Source organism: Leopardus geoffroyi, chromosome A1, assembly GCF_018350155.1.
Source record: "Leopardus geoffroyi isolate Oge1 chromosome A1, O.geoffroyi_Oge1_pat1.0, whole genome shotgun sequence".
Taxonomy (NCBI): Eukaryota; Metazoa; Chordata; class Mammalia; order Carnivora; family Felidae; genus Leopardus; species Leopardus geoffroyi.
The window spans coordinates 112,613,981-112,628,347 of NC_059326.1; the positions used below are offsets into that span (position 1 = coordinate 112,613,981).

The 14,367-nt window shown below is 49.2% G+C and overlaps 1 protein-coding gene across 1 annotated transcript in view; it reads right to left on the reverse strand.

Annotated features, from left to right (window-relative positions):
* Positions 1-14,367, reverse strand: part of TRPC7 (transient receptor potential cation channel subfamily C member 7) — a 139,548-nt gene that overhangs the window by 17,789 nt on the left and 107,392 nt on the right. Inside the window, exon 7 of the mRNA XM_045489791.1 lies at positions 13,157-13,421. Within this exon, the coding sequence (XP_045345747.1) occupies positions 13,157-13,421 (265 nt within the window). The remainder of the gene's footprint in view (positions 1-13,156; positions 13,422-14,367) is intronic.

Below are 14,367 nucleotides of genomic sequence, written 5' to 3' on the forward strand. Positions count from 1 at the left end.
TGTGGGCGTACGTGTATGTGTGCGTCTAGCCAGCTGTTTGACTCATTCCCTATGCATCCCCGAGTCTGAAAACTGAAAATTGAAGTGGGTTTTTGTTGTCATCACTTGTTTCTGGTTTCTTTGAAAACTGTGAGGTTGGAATATTTAATTCATTTTACTTTTAATAGGAAGGAATTTAGTGAGGGGTTTGGAAGTAATCACTGGGTATCAGGCCATTCTTTGAGAGCCCCAGCTCCTGATGCTATTATGAGAAAGATGTTATTCTTCCTGTGAGATAAAGCATCCATTTTGTGTGAAAAAGATGGCACTCAGTGTGTGGGCATGATTCCACGCAGGTATTGCCTTCGATTAAGAGGTAAGCTTTTGGCTATCACCCTAGTGGAAGGAAACAGTGGCAGAGAACCCGTGGATGAGCCCCAAATCCCAAACTGGAAGGAGACGGCAGAATGTGATCTCTCTGACAGTTGTTCCCTTCCTAATCGGATCAGCAGAAAACCGGAGGGCACGCTATCTCAGCAAGGGACTGGGCAGGCAGGCATTGGTCCAGGATTTGTGCACTTACCATGAACATCCTAAGAAATGGATAACATATGCAACTGGGAGATGCTTTACAGAAATTCATCTTCCATTGCTTACCTCGGAAAACCCCGCAAACCTTTGGCTGACACAAATGAAGCAGGCAATTATAGAACATTCAGGGAAAGTCTTCTGAATTTTGATTAGGGAAACTGGCCTAGATTCAGCATGTATTTTTTTTTTTTCTCATTTGCTTCTTCCTGTGAGTTTTGCCACTAAGCTCTGATTTATCCTTGATGCCTTCGCTTAGGCATTCTATGTAACAGAATAATCTGAAGGAGGCAGAGCTAGCCCGCTAAGCGGTATGTGTTCTAGTAAAAGAATATTTACAGATCCCTAAATCCAATTCGTGGCTCAGCTCCTCCTCCATCAGATTCTACTCCTGCCCCCTTGGACTGCTGATCCTTTTGGTTATCTGGCTTCCAGACAATCTTCATACCTGTTTCATTTCTATATTTTAAAGATTAGTCTCTGCATCGGAATTTGGCTATGACCCCAGAATGAAAGTGACCCCCTCCAGCGCATTAACATATGCACCTGACTGGGCAGGAAGGGGTCTTAGCCAAAGTATACGTTTTTAACAATCTCTCATAAACTCTTTAGGGAGTGTCCCTAGCCCTGTGTCCCCCTATTATGGGGAAAAATGGGTTGTCATAGCAAAGACCTCCTTTTAGGAAAAGCTGGGTCCATCAGCACGAATAATCCAAAATGGCTAGATTCATCCTTGGTATCTGTTGGGTCTTTCTTGTGTACTTACCCTTCTTGACATGAACTGGATTAACTGAATAGATTAATTTTCTTGTTGTTTCTCAGGAGGGACCTTAGGGGCTGAATTATGTGCAATTAGCTAAACGGTAGTCAGTACAATATTTTACCCATAGCTCAAGCCATATAAGTGAATTCTGAATGCAATCGAAGAGGTCAATGTTAAAAAATGACAAAATAAAAAAAAAAGAATAAAATACTGTTATTTATATAATCTTGGGCTGGGAGACATTTCAGAAGATAGGGAAAGATGGAGAGATTTGACCCCGTAAAACTTTACATGTATACAACAAAGGCATAATAACGAACAATGAAATGCAAAAGACTAAGTGAGAAAAGAAATTTTATCAGCAATACGGTGACAGACACTGGATGTCTTTCTTATATAAAGAGATCTTATAAATCATCAGGAAAATGGCAGACATCCTAGCAGGAAGCAAAAGGGGGGGAAAGAAACTTCTATGAAAACTTGATGCTTTTTATGGTAAGTAGAGCTTCACAGTTAACTTGAAATGCTATGCTAGCGGCATCTTCTGGTTTAATATGTGGCAGGAAATAAATGAAACGTGTCCTCATTGCCCCGAGTGGGAAAAGGCTGTGTTACTTTGACCTTGGAAACCTACCATAATATATTCTCAGAAGGCTGGCCTTGGAAAGGAGCCAGTAGTATATTACAAGTATCAAGAGCGTGGGCACGGAAGCTGGCCTCAGTGTTTCATGAGGTTATTATGCTCTCTGAGTTATGTATTAATTATTAGCCACAATTTTCAGGAGCTAGGGGACCTAGGGCATGGGGCAGAAGGCCAGTCACTGTGGAGGTTGGGGGCTGTCTTTCAGGAAGATAGGGTCTTGGAACTGGCTTAGCTGATAATCGCCGTGAAGCCACTTGTCTCACACAAAGCCCCTAGTGTCAACCAGCTGGTCTCAAGGCTAAATGTGAGGTTCCTTACTCCCAGAGATAGTGGTCATCGGTTCCACATCCTCTTCCAAACCACTCTGCCTGTCTACCGAGTTTGTCACAGATTCCTTCAACTGTGTCCATCACAAGAAGCTTCACAGACATAGCTGGAGGGGTAGTAAGTAAGAGCAGAGGTGCGTGGCTGGGTTCAAATCCCAGCTCCACCAGGTACTGGCTGTGTGAGTCCGGGCATGTTACAAAACCTCTCTGGGTCTCGCTTAGCTCATCTGTGAAAGGGCATAGAGGTGCTCTATTACTAAGTTGCCGTGAAGATTGACCGAACGTCCTTATGTAACGTACATAATTCAAGTCCAAAAGATGGTAGCTGTTATTTTTGTTCGTTTATTTGCCAGATATCCACTGAACTCTGTGTGCCAGGCAGTGTACCCTAGACCTTGCTTCTGTCCTTGTGGAGGTCCCAGTCTAAAGCAACCCCAACTAGGTGACAGAATGCTGCAAGGCTGTAGAAGGCACACGTGCTCTGCTGGCCTGGCCTTACCCGGCATCACACCAACCCCTCCAGTGCTGCCACACAGGGCTGAATGCAGCTAATAATTCAGGTGCTTATTGACCTCACTGAAAAAGCCCATCTTCCTTCCTACCTGCAAAGATCATCACAAACCCTTGATTTCATGCAAATCCTCTTTCTGGCTTCTCTGGCCCAGGCTGTCTTGTGGCATTTGACTCTTGGCTTGTATTGGAAGGGACTGAAAAGTTGAGTCAATAGGCCAGCCTAGCATAAGAAGTGCTCCTAATGAAGGAACAGAGGAAAAGCGCCTGTGAGTGATGTTGAATAGGCTGTGATTCACCCCTGCTCCCACTGTGCGGGGGTGTGTGTCGGGGGAAGGCTGGGACTGATTTGTCAGGCAGAAGGCCGGGGCATGGTAATCAGTTCTCTCCCAGGTCTGTCTCGCCTGGATAATGGGGCTTTAATAACATGTTGCCGAAGAGGCGGTTGTGTATGGGTTTCAGAGAACAAACTGATCAACAAGGCGAGGGTTTGGGGAGATTGTTAGGAAAATTGCCGCTTCTTCAGAATGTCATGATGCCCTCCCCACGGGCGGTGGAACTCTGCCCAGCACCCCCCCCCCCATTCCCCCAAACAGTTCAGTTCGGTTATCTACCCAAAGCTGCACATAGCAGGCTAAAATTAAGCAGGAGACTAGCTCCCGAAAGGCTGCTTCTCAAGTTGGAAAGACAATAGCGGGTCCTGTGCTAGAGATCTGCTGAGGTAGAGATGATGCTTGACTGCCATCCTGGCTGGGAGGATGGATGACAGAGCTTGGAGTATACAGAGACCCTGCATGAGCACTGGGTTTCTCTAATGCCCGGTTGTGGGGACCCAGGGCTGCCAGGCCAGGCTCAAAGGTGAGCGGAGAGAGGCAGATACCCAAGGAAGTCTGAACCTTGCCCTTCATGTTCTGCAAGGTTGTGTCCCTGAATTACCTCTTGGTTTATCCTGGGTCCTAAATGAGAAGTTTGATTTAGAGTGTCCAGAAATAGACGAGGCTGGTCCCAGAATCAGTGCCAGGGAACGGGGGTCCACAAACCCTGTGCAGCCCGGACTTACTTATACTGGGGGCCTGGTTGCTCCTGGAGGGCAGAGCTGTGTCTTCTTCACCCTTGGAACTCCAGACCCTAGTACAGAATGTGGCGCACTGACCCCACTGTCAGGACAGGTAGGGCTCTGGGGAGGTAGTCAGAAGCAGTTTCTGAGTCAGGCAAACCTGACTTTGAATGTGAGCTTCTGGCCAAATAACAGCCTTTCCGGGCCTCTGTTTTTCTAGCTGTAAAATGGGAAAACTCTACAGTTTCTCCTTCATAGGGCTGTTGTGAGGATTAGATGAATTAATTCAAATGCTTTGTGAAGCGCATTAAAATACTGCCTGGCAGGTAAGAAATATGCGATGAATGTTACTGATCTTGTTATTACGCGTTTTTTCTTCCTTTCTTTACTGCATTAGGCTCCAGCATCAGGCTGAGAGTCTCGCACAGCCTACAGTCAACTGTCCGCATAATCCTTTGAAAATAGCAGTGGGAACCTGCCCCTCCCCTTTAGTGGTTTTCCCTCAAAGGATCCATTCAGTCACTGAGGATGCCTCAAGGCCCCTCATAGTCTGACTCCCTGCGGGTTCCCTGACTGCAGCCAGAGTGTTCCCTCAGCCTGGAAGGCCTTTCCCCCTTCTCTATGAGTGGCCAGTGGCTGCCCCTCATTCTCCTCAGGCATCACGCTGCAAACTTGATTGTCAGGGGCTCAGACAGGGCCTGATGCCCTTGTTGAAGGAGGCCTCCCTAGGTTACTCTTGCGTGCAGTGTTTTTATTTCTTTCCTAGCCTTCTGCATTTACTCTATAATGATCTTCTTTATCTCTGTTTTAGTTTTTAAATTTTTTTTCTTTTTTTTTTTTTTTGCCTCTTGTCCTTCTTTTCCCGTCCATGGAGGAGTGTGACCTCCATGAGGGCAGGGCCTACTGATTTGCACACTGCTCTGTCATGGGTGCCCAGACATGTGCTTCCCCCCACCTCCCGCCCCGGCTCATAAGAGGGACTCAGTAAACACCTGTTGTCAATAAATGATTGAATGCTGGGAAACCGAGGCACGAGGTGACTTGGTCTTAGCTGGCCGGCTTCAGACCCACCCAAGGAATGGCGCTTCTGATAATATCTCTAGAGCCAACCATGGACAGCCGTTTCTTGTCACTGTGTCGCTTTGGGGAAGGGCAATTTGATCATTCTTATTGCCACCCTAGGATCGAGTGTTAGTGAATAGAAAGGTAGGGCTCTCTCCACATTAACGTGGCGATGGTCAGTTTGAGAACAAGATGGGAGATGTGGAGCAGGGCCTGGAAATATGCTATGAAGCTGCCATCGAAGAGAGCACATCTTCTGTCTATCCTCAAGCTTTTCTTTCGCTCATGAACTTGTGGGCTCCCAGCCTGTTCCAGAAGCTTAAAGGTACCAACCAGGCTTTTAAAATGTCATGTCATGAGTAAGCAGGAAGAGCGGGCTAAATGAACATCATATGAGAGTACAGTGCTGCCATAATGGATGCACTCATGCTTCTGAACTGGTCCGGGAAAAGATCTATGTTTTTATCACTTCCTGGAGAATTATGCAAAGATGAGAACTTATATTAGACTCAAACTATTTTTTTGAAACATAATGATCATTTCCAGATGTCCGGCCTCTCTGAGCCTGACCCGGACCCCATTCAGTGACCCCTGCTGCCTGCTTTGCCAAGTTTCAGAACCTTCCTACTATTTTTCCCCCATGACAGAGGCCATAATAAGTCCCCTTATTCCCCCAAACCCTTACGCCTAGCTTGAATTTCAAAGATGAAAGGCGAGATTATAGCTTTCAGAATATAGTAAACTATGACATAACACTTCTGTATGAGAGATGCTCAGATTTCACCACTGACCCGGAATCCTGGGAGAATGTGTCCCCTCTAAAGCCCAGCTGGCCGGTTCTGTTCCTGGTTCCCACCTACAGACACATTCATTGGGCTGTGCCAGAAGAGTGTGCATGGCAGCAGGCCACAGTCCAACGATGCCACAACGTGGGCTTTCCCTGGTTTCTCTTACCTAGCGCTTGGTTATAGTGAGTCTTACTAGTGGGCAATAGCATCCAGTCTCTGCTGCCCCAGCAAGACCTCCTCTGCAGCCAGATCCTTCCTGGCCCTATGACCCTTTGCTGTCAGGAGGCCCTCCCCCCTGGGGCTCATCACTGCTTTTTAGACATCTCGGGGCTTGTATGGCTCATCTATCTCCCTTTCTTTTCTCTTCCTCGGGCCAGGGAAATCTCAGGCTCTTCTCTTCTGTTTACAAAGAACAATATGGCATTTTTAACTGAAGAGCCTACTTTGCTCCTTTGGCAAGTCTCTGCTTGGCCCCTGGCGCTGTGAGCATGGGGCCTTCCTTCTCAAGGCCCTATACTTCCTCCAACCCCTTAGGACACAGACTTCCAGGCGTCTGCCTGGATCTGAGTGTTTGCCTTCGGCTCTGCTGGCTATGGTTCCCGGGGATGGTGGAAGCCCCCATCTCTCCCCTGAGCCACCAGCGCTCTTGCCTTTCTCTCCATCCTATGCTCCTCCAGATGGCCTCCCCCAGGTCCTTCTAGGGCCTTCCAACTGTCAAAACCCAAAGAACATCCTCCTTCCCTCAAAATCCCCATGTTCAGTCAGTCATCACATCTCCACTCCTGCCTCCCCAGGGTCCCTTTCCATCTCCTTTCTCCATCCGCCGGGCACTGCCCAGGTCAGGGTCCTGTCCTCTCTCCCATGGCTCCCTGCTGCAGCCACCTAATGGACCTAGTTCAGCTCTCCTGGGAGCTGCCCTTCTTTTAAGGTCCTTTCTCTCAGGACATCTCATTTTGTAAACATGCCCTCATTCCTGTGACCTGTCTTCCCAGCCAGTCTGCAAGTTCCTTGAGGGGAGGGGCTGTGGGTGTTTTCACTCATGATAAAATCCCGATCTTGGGGTTCCCGTCTCACCCCTTCCAAAGCACCCTTCAAACAGGTGCCCCAGCCTTTCCGGACTCGTAAAGTCCTTCATGACCTGGATGCTCCTGGATTATTTTATGTAATCTCTCATTTCCCCAAACTCCTGCTTATTGGAAGTTCTTCAAAAATTCTCTGCTCCTTTACTTTGAATGACTTCCTAGTCATCCTCCAAGATCCTTCAAGACCACCCCCTCCATAGACATTTCCCTGACCCTGCTGGGCCTAGTTCAGTGCTTCCTCCTCACCGTGCTGCCCAAGTACCCTTTGATGTGGTGAAATAATGATGCTATTTTTTTTTTAATTCCCCACTTGTTTATGAGTTCCTCAGGGACAGGAGGATAGTCTTTTTTTTTTTTTTAATGTTTGTCTAGAGAGTGTGAGCAGGGGAGGGGCAGAGAGAGAGAGCTGGAGAGAGAGAGGATCCCAAGCAGGCTATGTGCCACCCGTGCAGAGCCCAATGCAGGGCTTGATCTCACACCGTGAGATCATGACCTGAGCTGAAATCAAGAGATATTTAGAAATAAGGTATGTAGAGCTCTCAGGTTCTCAACAATAGGTACATCTGAATCCAGTAGGATCTTCTGTAGAGTTTAGTGCCACAGGAAAGTCACCCAACTCTTACAGAGACTCACCCTTGACTTTGGAGCTGTGGTGTGGGGGGTGGGGATCCCACTCTTGGGAATTTCAGGTCAAGGACAGGAGTCAGGCAGATCTGAGTTCAGGTCCTTTTCTTGGCTCTGGAGTCTTGGGAAAGCCTAATGTCTCTCTGAACCTTAGTTTTTGGGTAGTAGTGTCTGTGTCAGTCCAGTCTTGGGAGGATTAAGTGAGAGTGTAGATCATGTGTGTGTCGCGAATTGTTCAGCAACAGGGTGACACAGCAGTTCTGGGGTGCGGTGGGCTATGTGGGGCAGAGTCTTCAGGAGCTTCTGCCCCAGCCCCAGTGCCCCTCCAGGAAGGAGGACCTGGCTATTCTGTGGCCCCATGGGGCTGGGGGAGCTGAATCAGCACCTCCTGCCCCTGGCGGCCATATGAATCTCTCCCTTTATAGTATGTGGAAATTTTCCATAACCGTCATGGAAAACAGAAGCTTCTGATTTTGCTTACAGTGCTGAAACTCCTTCCATGAAAATGAGTCCTGGGGAGACAGAATAACCTTAGGAGAGGTATTATTTTTGGCTAATAATTTCACTTCCCTGCTCTGGGCCACCTCTTTGCCCCCCGTTGCTCCTGTTCTTCTCTGTGTCCCTGTCCTGCTATGGTCACAACCAGAGTACAAGGAAACCTACCTTTTTAAAAAATATATTTATTTTTGAGAGAAAGAGAGAGAGAGCATGGGGGAGGGGCAGAAAGGGGGCAGGAGAGACAGAGGATACAAAGAAGTGGGCTCTGTGCTGACAGCAGACAGCCTGACATGGGGCTCGAACTCACAAACCAGACGATCATGACCTGAGCTGAAGCTGGACACTTAACCAACTAAGACATCTAAGTGACCCAAGCCCACCCTTTTTGTAGGCATTCTTGCCTAGCTGTGTTTCATCAGCGAGCCCAGGGCTTTTGGTCTCTCTAACACTGTAACCAGAGTGCTGGAACCCCATGGTTTCCATACAGTCTGTAAGTTGAAAATCTCAAAACAACCCCCTCAAAAGGCAGATCCTCTTTGTCTGCTGACTTCCACGATAAAGTTAAAGATGTGTTCGTAATAAGAACAAAATTCCTAACAGAATCAGCAACTTTTCTTAAAGACTTGCTTAAAGAAGAGCACTCTCTGGCGACTTCTTCAACTTTGTCTCTACTTCCTGACCCCTGTCTTGGAATACTTTGATTTTCTACTCTGAGAGCATAAAACTTGTCTGAGCGCTGTCTCTTCCTCCCCTTCGGTCATTCACAGTTTCTCATAGGAGCGGCTTAGAGATAATGAGCTGCCAGCAGGTACACTATCTGTCATGCCCAGACAGGCCCAGCTCACCAGCCAATGACCCATGCCCTCACGTCCCTGCCCCCCTTCAGCCGGCGCCCCGACACAGAAGCGACTGAGAAAAATAACCCAGCCCTTTGAGAGTGCCCTGGGTTCTGAAGTGGACGGAGGCTGACACGTTGCCAAGTGTTCATAGGATCGGACTCCAGAGCTGATGGGATTTGGCTACCTGTTCTGACTCGTACTTACAAAAACAAATCCCACTTGCAGAGCCTGAGAGTCTACCAATGAGACATGTACTGAGGTGAACAAGCCCTTTGCTTTTGAAATACACACCGCTGAGAGCAGCCTCTTTGTCCCCATCTGAGTAATGAGGTTGGATGGCATCAGCGTTTGTCACCCTGTAGCCCTCGGACCACCTTCACAGAGCCCCCCCACTGGCTTGTGAATCCAGACTTCTGGGCCCTGCCCTGGAACTTTTGCGATTAGAGTCTCTAGGGGGTGGGACCTTGGAAGTCCTCAGTTCAGCCGTTTCCCTAGATGGTTACGTGGTTTGAGAACCACTGATCTCACTTAAGACTGTTCCTACTGTGCATTGATTCATACCTGAGCAGAAATAGTTCAGTCTGTCTATTTTCTTCTAACCCCCTCACCGAGGTCTGCTGGATGGATGGAACGGGAATTTGGGGTGGGGAGGGAAGAACTGAAACACTTGGGGGGTGTTCAGGTCTGGGCTGAGGCCTGAGGGTCTGCAATTGGCTCTGAAACCTTTGTTCTCTTTCCTTTTGTTCCCAGCCTGTCATTTGGGACAGCCTGTAACTTGGTGAGATGCAGGGGGAACTGGCTATTGTGATCTAAACTGGGACTGCACCCCTAGGGTGAGCAGTGAGCAGGGCTCTGAAGGGGCAGCTGTCTCTTGGTGCCTCACAGCCGACTTCCAAAGTGGGCTCTGAACAGCCTTTAGGAACCTCAGCTGTCCTTGAACATGGCAGGTGTGGGACTGGGGGACCAGCGAAGGGAGGGGTGATGCCTGCAGTGTGTTCCAGCCCAGATTTCCTTTCTGGAGGATTGGGTCTTCTGACTCTTTAGAAGCAGATGAGGGGACCCATCTTACCCTACAAGCTCCAAATTCTACAGGAGAGAAGCCCCCAGCCTGTGGGAGGTGTAGAGGGAAGATCTGGAGCTAGGCAGGGTGGCCTGGGGACGGGCACACATTCACCTGAGAGGGGGTCATTCAACTTTACCACCAGCATAGTTGGTACACAGTTCTGAGTCCCTGAGAGCGCAAATCTCATTTATCCTAACGTGGCTTTTTGCTTATCAAAGATCTCTTAGGGGAACCACCCTAGAGAGCAGTCAAAGGGTGAAAGATGACATTTACAAAAATCCATTCTTTCCTCTCCACTTCACCGCTCTATTGACTGTTTCCTGTCCAATCACATGCCCTGACAGCTGCACATCCCATTTTAGGAATCGCCAAGGCCATAAATTCCCTGTCCTTTCTCCACTGTGCTTGCCTCTGCCACACCTTTTCTTCCCTTCCCCATCCTGGAGGGCCTGGGTCCTCTTCAGTTGGATCTCTCGTGTCTGGAAGGTCTCCATTCGCTTCCCAGGACATGGAACAAGCCGACCGCATTGCCCCTTTCTTCTGCTTTCATCTGTTCCCATGACTTTCCTGATTCCCAGTGATTCCTTCTAGAGATTAGCGGTGGTGCGTCTAGCTGGGAATTGTGGCCAGGTGAGCCCTGCTCTTAGGTCTGACCTTTTTCATTTTCTCCTGTGTCCTGGCACTGACCTTCTGAGCAACTGTGGGCCAGTAGTACAGGCTCCTTGTGAGGAACAGGGTGAGGGCTTGCACAGAATACCCAGGGTCCTTTCTGAGAAAAGGAACAGAAGTTCACATGGTCAGATCCCCAGTCTTTGGATAACTCTACTGCCTAGAACCTGGCTTTGTTTCCCCTGTTCATTCCGTCATTCTTGTTCACAAAGAATTTAGTGAGCCATACTGTGTGCACGAGGCATTGTGCTAGACTGGAAACACAGGAGGCACACCGAGGCCTGACCAAAGAGCGTTAAGAGCCTTTGTTCATTGGTGGACATCGTGACTGTTGTTCAATAACCCCCACATCCCATGCTGAGTGGGTACATCTAGCGGATCTAGAGCGAACTTGCCTTCGGGTGATTCAAACTTATTTCGTTCCTGCAACAGCTAATCACTGAGTATTGGAGTCATATAAAGTAGTCCGGCTGATTCAATAATATACTTGGCCTCATCTGCACAACAGTTTGTAAACGAGGCTGCTGCTCAGAAAGGGTCCTGTCTAGCCAAATCGGTACCCAGGTGTCTGCTCTTGCAGTGAACCCTCCCCCGCTTCCTTACTCCCCACTGCCATTCACTGGAGCTCCCTTGTACACCATGCCCTGCATTTGATACTGTTGATACCAATCCTGTGAGGTTGGTCATCTTGGTCTTCTTACTTCAGACCTGGGGACACTGAGGCCCAGGGGATTTAAGCACTTGCCCAAGGCCACACGGCCCGCTTCCCCTCTGGGAAGAGGAGAGCTCAGTCTGAAACCTGGTCTGTCTGAGCCTTGGGCTGCTGTGGGCTGAGGGCAGAGCCGGGCATCTCTCTGGCACGTTTCTCAGCCCTGGGCTAGGCACCTGCTCTTTGTAAACACAAACTACTCTGTGCCAGAGAGTAACCGCTTTTGTGGCTCAGCAGCACCAGGGTCCCGCCCTTCTAGGTAGGTCCTGTGGGCCGGGCAGCCGAGTCCATGATTCTGAGCTCAGGGGTACAGTGTGCTCGTTGTTCTTGGTTTGGGTTCTCGGCGCTAAGTGTCTTCCCCTGATAGGTGATTTTTCTAGGAGAAGGGCTGCAAGCTGGGAATTGCTCAGGGAACCTCAGTGGCTGGGCTCAGCCATTTTTACTGGCCGGGAAACAAATTCTGGGCCACTTAGGATTCCTGGGGACCCATGTCAGGAAGTGCTGGCCCTGCAGGTCCCAGCTGCTGTGCTTCTGCCTGGAGATCTGACTGTCCTTCCTTCAAGATTCTCGGTGGGAGCTTGAAGAAGCAGGGGGAAGTTCTGAGCCTGGGTGGGCCAAGGAGAAGACCTAGACCAGTAATACTTGTGTGCTGTGGGCCCTTTGCACAACCACTTCAAGTATTCCTAAAGGGAATACTGAACAAGGCAGAGCGTCATTTCCATTTTCCAGGTGAGGACACAGAGGCATGGATAAATCGAGTGACCTGGCATATGGCCGTCAGCTAGTAAACGCCCTTGTCACGTTGTAAACTCAGGTCTCCATGAGTCTTCCACTAGACCACTGCTCATGCTACTGATGGCCCTCCAGGAGACTGCCTGGCATCGCCCGCAGAGGGTAAGAGCCCTGGGTCTGCGTGGACACAGGCTCAGTGAGCTCCAACACCACCTCCACGCAGGAGGCCACGGCACTATCTTGCTCTGCGGGCAGCAGCTGCTACTGGACCCTAACGTCAGTCGACCTGACAGCACCTTGCCTCTGCTTGTACCCATGCCTCTTGCCTCCCTGCCTGGGCCTTCCCAGCTGCTGCTGATGCACACGATGTCGCCGGACTTGTTCAGTGTCCATGCACTGTCACTGGTTCACCCGGCCAGGTGCAGAGGGCGGCTGAGCGTACCGACACGCAGACCTATCTCTCATGCTTTGTGGATATGGCTCCCCCAGGGCTGTCTTCACGGTGCTAGGTGAGTTCGTGTCCTCTGGAGTGAATCTTTTTGTTTTCAAATGTGACTAATGGAAGATAGCAGATGGAAAGGCTGTGGCTGATCAACTGGCTATTTCTCATCCTGAGGGGCTATTCTGAGATGTGGTATTTCCATATAATCTTCCCAGAGAGTATGTCATGACCATGCTGTACGTTGTGATAGATGGTGGCTAGGTCAGCACCCTGTATCTGCTCTCCTTCCCACCCCCCACTTTCCTCTTTCCTTCAGTCTTATTTTGTTTGGCTTGTAACTGCCTTTCTCCAGTAAAGCGCTGGCATGCAACATTGGCCCTGGGCTCTGTTTTTTAGGCAACACAGGCAAATACAAGAACGGTAGTAATAGTCCTTGCTTTCATGTATTGAGAATAAGCTGTATCCTTGCAATGAATCTTCAGACTAGCCCTATTAAGCAGCTATTATTTTTATCCTCATTTTAAAGAAGAGAAAATTAAAGGTGAGAGAAGTTGAGGAACGTAAGTGGCAAAAATGAAGGTCTAATACAGAGTAAAAACTGGATTCTTTCAACTCCAGAACCTGAACTCTAAGCTGCCCTCGGATCAAGTTGCTGTTAATTTGTAGAAACACCAAGGAAACATGAGTCTGTGCCAGGGGCCACCTGGAAGAGACTCCTAAAGATTCCTGGGGTGGGGGTGGGGTGCAGGGAGACCCTCCGAGGAGAGCCCTGGGTTACTCACGTTGTAAACGCTGGGTTGTACTTTGCACCTCGGTAGTAGGAGTACAGATTGAACATTCCAATCATGAAGGCCACAAATACCATGATGAAAATGACCATGAACTTGAAGATATCTTTCACAGTTCTCCCCAGCGAGATCTGCAGGGGTCCAAAACTTTCATTGGCTGGCAGGATGTATGCAATCCTGGAGAAGCTCAGCACGACAGCGATGGCATACAGCCCTTCCGATATGATCTGAGGGTCTGAAGGCCACCACTTGTCCCTGGCTGAAAGAAAATAATCCGGGTTACTTGTGGGGCGGGGTGAGGGGGGGGCAGGATCTGCTGTAGTGACTTGTTTCTGGCGGAGAAACCAGGTAGGCATTTTTAGAGGCCTCTAACCTCATCATTGCCATTCCTGCCCTTGAAGTTGATTCCAATGCACTGAAGGTACCACACCTTCCCTCTTGGAATGTGCTAGTCCATCTGGCTGGAGCACTCTTCCCTCACTTTAAGACCGCCTCATTCCCGGTCATCCTTTAAGACTCTGCTCAAGTGACATCTCTTTCAGGAAGGCTTGTGTGACTCCCACAAACTGAGATGGGCTCCCGGTTCCCCTTGGTTCCCTTGTTTTCTGTGCACCCTCTGTCATGGAACTTACCGTGCTGCTTCCTATTCTGTCCTCCCTACCATTGTGTGAGCTCCACAAGCAGGGGCTGCTCCAGTCACTGGGGAAGCGTCACGAGGAGGTGGTGGGGCGGGGTACGGGCTTATAGTCAGACAGACCTGAGGTTGACAGTGGCCTTTCTACGCAGATGCTGTGTGATCGCAAGCAAGTCAGTTAACGTTTTGGAGCCGGATTTTCTCCATTTGCAAACTGGGTGTAATTTCGTCAACCTCAGAGAGCTGTAGTGGGGGGTAAAATGAAATCATGGATGTAAAGTGCGTAGTCAGCCTAGGGCCTGGCACCCGATGGGTGTTGATAAGTGTTTGTTAAATGACTGAAGGAAATACCACAAGTTTGGACTAGCCACAAATCCAAACAGATGAGCACCCATGAGGGCCGGCAATCTGAAGGATCTTGCCTGAGAAAACGTTCTGGGGTTTTGTTCCTCAGGCAGTGTGTGTCTGGAAGAGTTGCTCTGTGTTTGAGCTAGGGTCTCCAAAGTGGTGACCAGTCATCCAGGTTTGCTATGAGAGTGCTTTCCCAGGTGGCCAGAGTCCTGGGACCTGT